Raw genomic sequence first — 14,012 nt, 5'->3', positions numbered from 1 at the left:
TCCTTATTAATATAAATTCCTCCAGCAGCTAACCTCTGCAAGATCTCGGCACTTCTCTCAATTTAGCTTCTTGGATATCTAAGATTTTTAAAACCCAATCTGTGGTCGGATTTCTCCGATGTCGTTGAATGGAGAATTTGGTTCTCAGCCGAGCCTTCATTCACAGCCGCGGGACTGGAGAATCCCAGCCGCGGGCGAGGTCGGACAATCTCGGCCCAATGTACAATTTATCCATAAGATCAAAGCAAAATACTGCTGGAATCTGAAACAAAAACATAAAAATGCTGGAAAATCTCAGCAGGTCTGACAGCATCTGTGGAGAGAGAATACATGATGTGGGGATGCCGGCGTTGGACTGGGGTAAACACAGTAAGAAGTCTAACAGCACCAGGTAAAAGTCCAACAGGTTTATTTGGTAGCAGAAAAGCTCATGGCTTTTGCTACCAAATAAACCTGTTGGACTTTAACCTGGTGTTGTTAGACTCCTTACTGAGAGAGAATACAGCCAATGTTTCGAGTCTGGATGACCCTTCATCTATCTGTCACTCTGTCTATTTATCCACTATTGTATCTTTTTGATCTTACAATGTGTTCATCTTATGGAGAATTCTCACCTAACGTCAGCGTGGCTGAGATAGTTCGACAGTTCAGGTTCTGAGCTGGATCACACACTTCCTGCTGCGTGCAATTTCCTGTCGGGTTGTCACAACTGAAACATTTCAGAGTCGAGGCTGTAACAGAACAAAGAAGTAGGAATCACCCGTCGCTCTTTCAGTCCTATTGAATGGAGCTCATGTACAGATGTTATAATTGGACACAATGTTCCTGAGCTTCTCAGGAACAATGGAATAGGAGTGAAGCACAGTCAGTGTTGTAATAAAGGGAAATGAGGCCTGCAATTAACACACGGCAAGGTCCGGGCGGCATGGGTAGCACAGTGGTTAGCACTGTTGCCTCACAGCGCCAGGGACCCAGGTTCAAATCTGGCCTCGGGTCACTGTCCGTGTGGAGTCTGCACGTTCTCCTCGTGTCTGTGTGGGTTTCCTCCGGGTGCTCCGGTTTCCTCCCATAGTCCAAAGGTGTGCAGGTCAGGTTAGTTGGCCACGCTAAATTGGCCCGAGTGCGTGGGGGATCAGTAGGGGAAATGTGTGCTGTTAAAGGAATAGGGCCTGGGTGGGATTGTGATTGGCACAGCTCAATGGGCCAAATGGCCTCCTTCTGCACTGTAGGAATTCTCTGATTCGATGATCCCACAAAGAGCAATGAGATAGATGACCAAATATGTGATGTTATTGAACGATAGGCAGGAGAAGCTGGTGTGGCGTAGTTGTTAGAACGCCTGCCTCTGAACCAAAAGCTCTGTGTTCGAGTCCCACTCCAGGACCTGATGGCCAAGGAAGGTGCACTAATAATGCAGTCAAACAGGAGGGGAACTTCCACGTAGTGGTGTTCCCAGCTATCTGCTGCCCCCTCGTCCTTCCAGATGGTGAATACAGGTCCCGGGAGAGGGGGATGCAGACAGTACTAATCGTGGGGGGCTTGTACCACAAGGGGGCACTAAGGCAGACTTTTCTCTGTTTCCACAGTTTGCAATCCCCAGAACATGCCGCTAATCTGTTGCCAGGGCCTTATAGCTTGAGGGAGCACCACTCCCCATCAAACATGGCTGCCCAGGAGTCTCTCCTGCTCTTCCCACCAGCCACTGGCATGTTTTGCAGGTTGACAACAAAACATGCCAGTGGCTGGCAGTAAGAGCAGGAGAGACTCCTGGGCAGCCATGTTTGATGGGGAGTGGTGCTCCCTCAAGCTATAAGGCCCTGGCAACAGATTAGCGGCATGTTCTGGGGATTGCAAACTGTGGAAACAGAGAAAAGTCTGCCTTAGTGCCCCCTTGTGGTACAGGCCCCCCACAATTAGTACTGTCTGCATCCCCCTCTCCCGGGACCTGCATTTACCATCTGGAAAGACAAGGGGGCAGCGGACAGCTGGGAACACCACTACGTGGAAGTTCCCCTCCAAGCCACTCACCATCCTGACTCGGAAATATATCGGCCGTTCCTTCACTGTGGCTGGGGTCAAACTCCTGGAACTCCTTTCCTAACAGCACTGTGGGTGTACCTACACTGCATGGACTGCAGCGTATCAAGGAGGCAACTCACCACCACCTTCTCAAGGGGCAATTAAGGTTTATAATGAGCAGCCACAGTGGAAAAGCATCCATATATCTATAAGGATATAAATATCTCAATAAAATACATCAGTCATCAAATCCCCAGGTTGAATTCTCCCAAAAATATCTAATTGTCAAATTCATGTAAAAACTGGGATAAATCCCATTGGTTTTTTTCATGGGATTTTCAAAGTGAATCTCCCACACTCTGTGCATCAGGGAAAGCCCTAGCGTGAATCACGCTGAAAATCAGTGGAGGGGATCTATTCCCGCGAGAGAGACTGGCAGCATAGCGCTGAGTGGGCCATTGTGCATTGCCCCGGTCTGTCAGCAGTAAGATCGGCACATGCACAGTAGCCCCGCACTGCTGGCCTCCCGAATACTGACCAGAACAGCAACCCTGGCTTGCAGAGCTCCCCATCTCCTAATCGCTGGCCTCCCTCTTTCAGTCACTGATCCCGAGTGCAGAGTGGCAGCGGGACACCCCCACCAATCTCCCCCCACCCCCCACCATTAGACCCCTCCCCCTCTGGCTCCAGCCCCTTGGCGCTGCCCGATGCCCAGTGGGCAGTGCCATGTTCCCCATTGGGCATTGCCACTTTGCCCCTGGGCAGTGTCAGGTGGCCAGGCTGGCACTCCAAGGCTGGCAATGCTCACGGGGCAACCCCTTTATCCCCGACCTCATGGGGGGGGCCTCTATGGCCCCCCCTTCATTCCAGTGGGGTCGGGCCGCCAGCTACCCACTGGCGGGGAGCGGTTATAAAGACCGCTGGAGTGGGACACACCTGGCATGGGGTTGGAGAGGCGAGCGGACACAGATTCTTCAGTCCCAGGCCCGCAAATGAGATTAAAATTGGATTTCAAATATTCAAATCAGTTCCGCTCTGATTTCTGGCACAGAGCTGACAACACCGGAAATCCAGAGGCTGGAGACGCAGAGTCCGTGGCACCCAGCAGGAAGCTCCAGCAGCGCAGCGAGCTGGGAGAATCACCCCCGAGATGTGTATGTGCCTCTATAGAAATATTTATACAAATATATATTATACCGTACCACCAACTAATATACTATTGAGATATTCACTGGGATTCTCCCAGCCTGCTGCACTGCTCGGGTTGTGCAGCGGGCAGGGAGACATGAATGGTGGGGAGGGCGCATGTAGTGGGTCACATGACCGGTATCGAGCCAATCATGAGTCTTCCAAGCCCTTTATTTCCAGGTAATCGGCAACAAGCCGGAAATCAGCGCGGAACCATTACCACATGGACATCGTTCTGATTAGTAAGCCCGGCACGGTATTCCCCAGCCCACTAGCGTCTCTCCCCCATCCCGGCACGGTATTCCCCGGCCCACTAGCGTCTCTCCCCCATCCCGGCACGGTATTCCCCGGCCCACTAGCGTCTCTCCCCCATCCCGGCACGGTATTCCCCGGCCCACTAGCGCCTCTCCCCCATCCCGGCACGGTATTCCCCGGCCCACTAGCGTCTCTCCCCCATCCCGGCACGGTATTCCCCGGCCCACTAGCGTCTCTCCCCCATCCCGGCACGGTATTCCCCGGCCCACTAGCGTCTCTCCCCCATCCCGGCACGGTATTCCCCGGCCCACTAGCGTCTCTCCCCCATCCCGGCACGGTATTCCCCGGCCCACTAGCGTCTCTCCCCCATCCCGGCACGGTATTCCCCGGCCCACTAGCGTCTCTCCCCCATCCCGGCACGGTATTCCCCGGCCCACTAGCGTCTCTCCCCCATCCCGGCACGGTATTCCCCGGCCCACTAGCGTCTCTCCCCCATCCCGGCACGGTATTCCCCGGCCCACTAGCGTCTCTCCCCCATCCCGGCACGGTATTCCCCGGCCCACTAGCGTCTCTCCCCCACCCCCGCCACCGGGGTAGGTCCCCACCAGCTGGGTTTGCAACTGCCCCCCCCCCACCAACGGGGAACAGGCATGCTCTCCCCGCGGGTGAGGACAGAGGCCCTCGCGGGAGGTCCGGGCCAGGGGGAAGGGGTGCCCCTTGAGCAGAGGGGGATTCAGACGGCGTTGATCTCCGCACTGAGATTAGCCCATGCGCGATAGCCCACTCTGCTGGCGGCCTCTGGGGCGGACTGAGGCCTCTTCCCCCACTTTCCAGCGGGAATCTCTCTGAGGCAGTGTGTTGGAGATTGGCTCAAGAAAGCTCGCCCAAGGAACGGGCAGGAAATTCTCCCATTGTCCCGCTCATTGAGAACTTGTTTTGGGAGAATCTCGGCATTTAGTCTGAAGGATATTAATAAATGTCCCATTTAATGAAAAATCTCACCTTCAGTAACGAGAGCCCAGATGATGAGAATACAGGAGATTAACTTCATCTCGCTTTGATATCAGACATTCCAGGTACAGAGCACGGAGACAAAACTCCCCACCAGCTCTGTGTTCAGCACCCACTGAATATATTCCTGAGGAGGTGCGCACAGACCCAGAATCTGCTGCTACTTCCTTGTGTCCTTGCCAAGGTGCTTTCCCAGCCATTCCAATTACAGTTAATCGAGCTGCCTCCCTCCCTGCCCCAGAGACTGGGCTGGATCTCCCACACCATCCTCCCGCTCTCGCTGGTCCCGTCTCGGGGCGGGGGAGGGGTGAAGGGGACAATCAGGTTGAAGTAATCCAGATGGAACATCTCTCACAAAACAGCGCTGTCATTTAAAACCAAAAGATAAAAACCCCTCTGAGCGGAATTGCTTAATTTAGTTTTGGGTTTGTGGTCTAACCAGTTCTGAGACAGGCAAGAAGGATTAGGATGCTTTAAAACTCACGTTCCTTCTTCCAGTTTGCTGTTTGCCCAGATCCCTGATACAGGCTCTGTTTCTTGTTTAATTCTCACAGAGTTTGTCCAGGATTTATCTCGGCTGGGAGATTTTTAGGATTTTTTTGAAAATGATGTGAGAATCAAAACCATGTTCCAAGATTCACCTCGTTGTGAGATTGAGAATATTTCAACACTGGATTCACAGAATCTCACAAAGCCACAGTGAAGAAGGCCATTCAGCCCATCAAATCTGTGCAGGTTCTCAGACAGAGCTCTCGAGTTAATCCCACACTGCTGCTCTCTCTGTACCCTCCTGTACAAACCTTTCCCTGCTAGGAATTCTTTCATTAAGTTTCAGATTTCCTCCAGGAAGTAAGTTCCAAATCTGAGCCACTCAGTTCAAATTATTTTTCCCTCCGTCACCACTTGGCATGTTGGCATGAATCATTGATCCCAGCACTGACCCTCACTCACTGACCCTCACTCACTCACCCTCACTGACCCTCACTCACTGACCCTCACTCACTGACCCTCACTCACTGACCCTCACTCACTCACCCTCACTGACCCTCACTCACTGACCCTCACTCACTGACCCTCACTCACTCACCCTCACTGACCCTCACTCACTGACCCTCACTCACTGACCCTCACTGACCCTCACTGACCCTCACTCACTGACCCTCACTCACTGACCCTCACTCACTGACCCTCACTGACCCTCACTGACCCTCACTCACTGACCCTCACTCAATGACCCTCACTGACCCTCACTCACTGACCCTCACTCACTGACCCTCACTCACTGACCCTCACTCACTGACCCTCACTCACTGACCTTACTGACCCTCACTGACCCTCACTCACTGACCCTCACTGACCCTCACTCACTGACCCTCACTGACTCTCCCTCACTGACCCTCACTTACTGACCCTCACTCACTGACCCTCACTCACTGACCCTCACTGACCCTCACTGACCCTCACTCACTGACCCTCACTCACTGACCCTCACTCACTGACCCTCACTCACTCACCCTCACTCACTGACCCTCACTCACTGACCCTCACTCACTGACCCTCACTAACCCTCACTGACCCTCACTGACCCTCACTCACTCACCCTCACTCACTCACCCTCACTCACTGACCCTCACTCACTCACCCTCACTCACTCACCCTCACTCACTGACCCTCACTAACCCTCACTGACCCTCACTGACCCTCACTCACTGACCCTCACTCACACCCTCACTCACTGACCCTCACTCACTGACCCTCACTCACTGACCCTCACTAACCCTCACTGACCCTCACTAACCCTCACTGACCCTCACTCACTGACCCTCACTGACCCTCACTCACTGACCCTCACTCACTGACCCTCACTCACTGACCCTCACTGACCCTCACTGACCCTCACTCACTGACCCTCACTCACTTACCCTCACACACTGGCCCTCACTCACTGACCCTCACTAACCCTCACTGACCCTCGCTCACTGACCCTCACTCACTGACCCTCACTCACTGACCCTCACTCACTGACCCTCACTGACCTTTACTGACCCTCACTCACTGACCCTCACTCACTGACCCTCACACACTGGCCCTCACTCACTGACCCTCACTAACCCTCACTGACCCTCGCTCACTGACCCTCACTCACTGACCCTCGCTCACTGACCCTCACTCGGGCCCTCACTGACCCTCACTGATCCTCACTCACTGACCCTCACTCACTGACCCTCACAGGTTGGGTGGATTGGCCATGCTAAATTGCCCTTTGGTGTCCAAACATGTGCTGGTTAGGTGCATTGGCCATGTTCAATTGCCCCTTACTGTCCAGTGATGTGTAGGTTAGCTAGATTAACCATGCTAAGTTGCCCCTTAGTGTCCAAAGATGTACAGGTTAGGTGGATTTGCCATGCTAAATTTCCCCTTAGTGTCCAACGGGGAAATTGCCCTTTAGTGTCTAAAGATGTGCAGGTTAGGTGGATTGACCATGCTAAATTGCCCCTTAGTGTCCAAAGATGTGTAGGTTAGATGGATTGGCCATGCTAAATTGCCCTTAATATCCAAAGATGTGCAGGTTAGGTGCATTGGCCATGCTAAATTGTCCTTTACTGTCCAAAGGTGTGCAGATTATGTGGATTGGCCATGCTAAATAGAACCATAGAACATTACAGCACAGAAACAGGCCTTTTGGCCCTTCTTGCCTGTGCCGAACCATTGTTGTGCCTCGTCCCACTGACCTGCACCTGGACCATATCCCTCCACACCCCTCTCATCCATGTACCTGTCCAAGTTTTTCTTAAATGTTAAAAGTGAGCCCGCATTCACCACCTCATCTGGCAACTCATTCCACACTCCCACCACTCTCTGTGTGAAGAAGCCCCCCCTAATATTCCCTTTAAACTTTTCCCCCTTCACCCTTAACCCATGGCCTCTAGTTTTTTTTCTCCCCTAGTCTCAGTGGAAAAAGCCTGCTTGCATTCACTCTATCTATACCCATCATAATTTTATACACCTCTATCAAATCTCCCCTCATTCTTCTACGCTCCAGGGAATAAAGTCCTAACCTATTCAACCTTTCTCTGTAACTCAGTTTCTCAAGTCCCAGCAACATCCTTGTAAATCTTCTCTGCACTCTTTCAACCTTATTAATATCCTTCCTGTAATTAGGTGACCAAAACTGCACACAATACTCTAAATTCGGCCTCACCAATGTCTTATACAACCTCACCATAACATTCCAACTCCTATACTCAATACTTTGATTTATAAAGGCCAATGTAACAAAAGCACTCTTTACGACCCTATCTACCTGTGATGCCACTTTTAGGGAATTATGTATCTGTATTCCCAGATCCCTCTGTTCTACTGCACTCTTCAGTGTCCTACCATTTACCTTGTATGTTCTACCTTGGTTTGTCCTTCCAAAGTGCAATACCTCACACTTGTCTGCATTAAACTCCATCTGCCATTTTTCAGCCCATTTTTCTAGCTGGTCCAAATCCCTCTGCAAGCTTTGAAAACCTTCCTCACTGTCCACTACACCTCCAATCTTTGTATCATCAGCAAACTTGCTGATCCAATTTACCATATTATCATCCAGATCATTGATATAGATGACAAACAACAATGGACCCAGCACTGATCCCTGTGGCACACCACTAGTCACAGGCCTCGCTCAGAGAAGCAATCCTCCACTACCACTCTCTGGCTTCTTCCATTGAGCCAATGTCTAATCCAATTTACTACCTCTCCATGTATACCTAGCGACTGAACCTTCCTGACTAACCTCCCATGCGGGACCTTGTCAAAGGCCTTACTGAAGTCCATGTAGACAACACCCCCTGCCTTCCCTTCATCCACTTTCCTGGTAACCTCCTCGAAAAACTCTAATAGATTGGTTAAATATGACCTACCACGCACAAAGCCATGTTGACTCTCCCTAATAAGTCCCTATCTATCCAAATATTTGTAGATCCTATCTCTTAATACTCCTTCCAATAATTTACCTACTACTGACGTCAAACTTACCGGCCTATAATTTCCCGCATTACTTTTTGAGCCTTTTTTAAACAACGGAACAACATGAGCCACCCTCCAATCATCCGGCACCTCCCCCGTGAATACTGACATTTTAAATATATCTGCCAGGGCCCCTGCAATTTCAACACTAGTCTCCTTCAAGGTCCGAGGGAATACCCTGTCCGGTCCTGGGGATTTATGTACTTTGATTTGCCTCAAGACAGCAAGCACCTCCTCCCCTTTAATCTGTGTAGGTTCCATGACCTCCCTACTTGTTTGCCTTATTTCCATAGCCTCCATGCCAGTTTCCTTAGTAAATAAGGATGCAAAAAACCCATTTAATATCTCCCCCATTTCTTTTGGTTCCATACATAGCCGACCACTCTGATCTTCAAGAGGACCAATTTTATCCCTTACTATCCTTTTGCTCTTAATATACCTGGAGAAGCTCTCAGGATTATCCTTCACCTTGTCTGCCAAAACAACCTCATGTCTTCTTTTAGCCCTCCTGATTTCTTTCTTAAGTAGTTTCTTGGACTTTTTATACTCCTCAAGCATCTTATTTGCTCCCTGTTGCCTATACATGTCATACATCTCTCTCTTCTTCTTTATCAGAGTTCCAATATCCCTCGAGAACCAAGGTTCCTTATTCTTATTCACTTTGCCTTTAATCCTGACAGGAACATACAAACTCTGCACTCTCAAAATTTCTCCTTTGAAGGCCTCCCACTTACCATTCACATCCTTGCCAGAGAACAGCCTGTCCCAATCCACGCTTTTTAGATCCTTTCTCATTTCTTCAAATTTGGCCTTTTTCCAGTTTAGAACCTCAACCCGAGAACCAGATCTATCTTTATCCATGATCAAGTTGAAACTAATGGCGTTATGATCACTGGAACCAAAGTGTTCCCCTACACACACTTCCGTCACTTGTCCTAACTCGTTTCCTAATAGGAGATCTAATATTGCATCCTGTCTAGTTGGTACCTCTATATATTGATTTAGAAAATTTTCCTGAACACATTTTACAAACTCTAACCTGCCTAGACCTTTAACAGTATGGGAGTCCCAATCTATATGTGGAAAATTAAAATCCCCTACTATCACAACTTTATGTTTCCTGCAGTTGTCTGCTATCTCTCTGCAGATTTGTTCCTCCAATTCTCGCTGACTATTGGGTGGTCTATAATACAACCCATTAAATTGCCCCTTAGAGTCGGGGGACCGGTGGGGTAGATACATGGGGTTATGTGGATAGGGCCTGGGTATAATTGTTGTCAGTGTGGACTCGGTGGACCTGTAAGGATTCTATGGTGGGGACATTCTGTCAGTCTGGATCGAATGCATCATTGACAAAAAGTGTACATGTCAAAAGAGATCTCTCAGTTTTCATATTTGTCTGAAAACAGACTGGATGACAAATCCCAATTTTTATCCGTCGGTTTTTAATGTAAGTGATGAGCTTGAATTTCTTCATTTTAACTGTCCCCCTCACACCATCCCAATATAGGGCCGGCAAGAGTGAGGTGATTTTCGAATGGACCTATCTCACATTAAGTTGATCTTTCTCTGCATGCTAACTATGACTGTAACACTACATTTTGCACCCTCGCCTTTCCTTCTCTATGAACGGCATGCTTTGTGTAATGACTTTAATCAGGCAATTGAGGTTGGCCTGTTAGAATATGAGCTCCCTGATTGAGGGCCAAATTGATGGGCCAATCAGGGGACCTCCTGCTTTGTATTTAACCAGGAGTGTCAGTTCCTCTGGGACTCCTGGTGTAAACTGCTAATGGAAAGCACTCTGTATGCTATTGTCAGACTTGTAAATAAAGGGATTTTGGTGAGGGGACTTCTGCCTCCGAGGACTTAATACACTTTTTCTGTATAGCATGCAAGAAACAATACTTTTCACTGTATCCCACTACATATGAGAACAATGAATCAAATCAAATTTAAAAAATCAAATTAAATCAAAATGGTTGTGTAGCAAACCCAGATCCTGTGCAGGGAGTAAGAATCATAGAATCATAGAATCCCAACAGTGCAGAAGGAGGCTATTCGGCCCATCGAGTCTGCACCGACCACAATCCCACCCAGGCCCTATTCCCGTAACCCCACATATTTACCCTGCTAATCCCCTGACACGAGGGGCAATTTAGCATGGCCAATCACCTAACCTGCACATCTTTCGGACTGTGGGAGGAAACCGGAGCATCTAGAGGAAACCCACGCAGACACGGGGAGAACGTGTAAACTCCGCACAGACAGTGAGCCGAGGCCAGAATTGAACCCGGGTCCCTGGCGCCGCGAGACAGCAATGCTAACCACTGTGCCACTGGGCCGCCCCTTGAGTAAGCTGACAGTACAACAACCGGCCGGAATTCTCCGACCTCGCTCACGGCTGGATTCACCAGTCCCGCTGCAGTGAGTGAAGATTTGGCTGAGCGCCAAATTCTCCGTACTCGCTGGCCGCGGGTGATGGGGCGTATGACATTGGAGGACTCCGGCCCCAGTGATTGTTCTGAAGAAGTGTCACACGAGGGATGAAAGGTTAACTCTGTTTCCCTCATCACAGATGCGTGCTGACCTGCTGCGTTTTTCCCAGCCTTCTCTGTTTTTATTTCAGATTGCCTGCACCTGCAGAATTTTGCTTTGATGAATCTACGCATTGGCGCAGTGCTGAGAGTGAAGCAACGTTGGCAAACGGCAAACAACAGAAAATGGAAGTTCTAGATGTGGCAGTACTTCCTGCCCCTCATGCATATAGTTGCTGACCGATAGACATCATTCACAAGGCGTGGAGGAGGGAGAGGTTTGCATCACTGCTCTGTACGAGGAACATCAAAGATCAAATCATGATAAAGTGTTCTCTGGCATTTTCATCCTTTATGGTCCAGTGACTGAAGGTGAGACTTTTTTATTAACTAGAGCACTTTCGTGGCAGTTATTTCAATTCAAATATTAACTCCTGGCACCATTAAATGTGCGCAAGTTGTATTCCATTCCAAACTGGGGAGTGTGTTGAAGCAATATCCTTGTCTGAGTGATATGTGGCTGTTTCTTAATTTATTCGATGTAAGTGGCAGTTGCAGGCTCGGCCAGTACATATTGCCCATCCCTAATTGGCCCTTGAGAAGGTGGTGGTGAGCTGCCTTCTTGAATCCGCTGCACTCCCTGAAGTGTGGGTACATCCACCATGCTGTCAGGGAGGGAGTTTCAGGATTTTGACCCAGACACAGTGAAGGAACAGCCTTTATACTTCCAGGATTTCTATGGTGGCACGGTGGCACAGTGTTTAGCACTGCTGCCTCACAGTGCCAGGGACTTTGGGCTCAACTCCTGCCTTGGGTCACTGTCTTTGTTCTCCCCATAAGATATAGGAGCAGAATTAGGCCACTCGGCCCATCGAGTCTGCTCCGCAATTCAATGATGGCTGATTATTTTCTCATCCCCATTCTCCTGCCTTCTCCCCATAACCCCTAATCCCCTTGTTAATCAAGAACCTATCTATCTCTGTCTTAAGAAAACTCAATGACCTGGCTTCCACAGCCTTCTGCGGCAAAGAGTTCCACAGATTCACCACTCTCTGGCTGAAGAAATTCCTCCTCATCTCTGTTTTAAAGGATCACCTCTTCAGCCTGAGGTTGTGCCTCTGGTTCTATTTTTCCTACCAGTGGAAACATCCTCCCCATGTCCACTCTATCCAGGCCTCGCAGTATCCTGTAAGTTTCAATAAGATCCCCCCTCATCCTCCTAAATTCCAACGAGTACAGACCCAGAGTCCTCAACCTTTCCTCTCTTCATTCCAGGGATCATTCTTGTGAACATCCTCTGGACCCTTTCCAAGACCAGACATCCTTCCTTAGATATGGAGTCCAAAACTGCTCGCAATACTCCAAATGGGGTCTGACCAGAGCCTTATACAGCCTCAGAAAAACATCCCTGTTCTTGTATTCTAGCCATCTCGACATGAATGCTAACATTGCATTTGCCCGTGTCTGTGTGGGTTTCCTCCGGGTGCTCTGGTTTCCTCCCTCAATCCAAAAGTCATGCTGGTTAGGTGCATTGGCCATGCTAACATCCCCCTCAGTGTACCCAAACAGGCACCAGAGTGTGGCGACCAGGGGATTTTCACAGTAACTCTATTGCAGTGTTAACGTAAGCCTACTTGTGACACTAATAAATAAACTTTAAAATTATGGGTAGGTGATAGCCTACTGGTATTATCGCTGGACTATTAATACAGAAAAGCGTGGGTTTCCTCCGGGTGCTCCAGTTTCCTCCCACAGTCCAAAGATGTATAGGTTAGGTGGATTGGCCATGATAAATTGCCCCTTAGTGTCCAAGGATGTACAGGTTAGGTGGATTGGCCATGTTAAATTGCCCCTTAGTTTCCAAATATGTGCAGGTTTGTTGGATTGGTCATGCTAACTTGCCCCTTAGTGTCCTAAGATTTGTAGGTTAGGGGGATTAGAGGTAACGACGTGGGGTTACGGGGATAGGGCCTGGATGGGATGCTCTGTTGTAAAGTCGGTGCATGCTTGATGGGCTAAGTGGTCCCTTTCTGCACTGTCGGGATTTTACAGACGAAGGGTCATCCAGACTCGAAACATTGGCTCTATTCTCTCTCCACAGATGCTGTCTGACCTGCTGAGATTTTCCAGCATTTTCTGTTTTTATTTCAGATTCCAGCATCCGCAGTCACTTGCTTTTAATTGGAAGCAGAATCTGTTCTGAATTTTGAGTTATAATCTGAAGAAACGTAATAAACTCAAAGTGAATGAGGATAATTTGATTTCTGGGCCACCACTTTCAGGCCTTAACAAGGCGGTGGCCATATTGGAGTAACGTTGACCTTGTGATGTCACTTCCTGTGGAGATGCACTGGCTTCAAAGGAATTTGCTGTTGGGAAAGAGGGGGAAATTCAATTTTCCTGCACGCTTAACGTTCCCGAACCCTCAACTCTCCAATCCCTCCCCGCTGGCCTTCTCCAGCTCCCATTTACTATGTTGCTATTCTTCCCCCACTCCTGAATGCCCGACTCTACTTCCCCCGTCCCTAATCCCCAGCTCAGCACTCCGCCCGTATTATTGGGCCCCCAATTCTCCTCCACACCCTCGGAACCCCTGACACCCCTACACCTGAACAGCCAATTCCACCCCCCACCCCCATTGCTGAATGGCTCAATCCTTCCCCCACTCTGCTACACAACACTGCACTAATACAAGCCCTGGTTTAACCAGATTAGGTAGATTGGCCATGCTAAATTGTCCCTTAATGTCCAAAGATGTACAGGTTAGGTGGATTGGCCATGCTAAGTTGCCCCATAGTGTCCAAAGATGTACAGGTTAGGTGGATTGGCTATGCTAAGTTGCCCCATAGTGTCCAAAGATGTGCAGGTTAGGTGCATTGGCCATGGTAAATTGTCCCTTAATGTCCAAACCTGTGCAGATTAGGTGGATTGGCTATGTGAAATTGCCCATTAGTGTCCAAAGATTTATAGGTTAGGTGGATTGGCCAT

At 49.4% G+C, this 14,012-nt stretch overlaps 1 protein-coding gene across 2 annotated transcripts in view; it reads right to left on the bottom strand.

The window, feature by feature from the left end:
- LOC144508377 (urokinase plasminogen activator surface receptor-like) overlaps positions 1–14,012 on the bottom strand; it is a 75,492-nt gene that overhangs the window by 15,821 nt on the left and 45,659 nt on the right. For both annotated transcript variants that reach the window (XM_078236243.1, XM_078236245.1), the window contains exon 6: positions 615–731. In XM_078236243.1, the coding sequence (XP_078092369.1) occupies positions 615–731 (117 nt within the window). The remainder of the gene's footprint in view (positions 1–614; positions 732–14,012) is intronic.

The sequence above is a fragment of the Mustelus asterias genome, chromosome 20 (assembly GCF_964213995.1).
Source record: "Mustelus asterias chromosome 20, sMusAst1.hap1.1, whole genome shotgun sequence".
NCBI lineage: Eukaryota > Metazoa > Chordata > Chondrichthyes > Carcharhiniformes > Triakidae > Mustelus > Mustelus asterias.
This window is presented reverse-complemented; position numbering and strand designations above follow the sequence as displayed.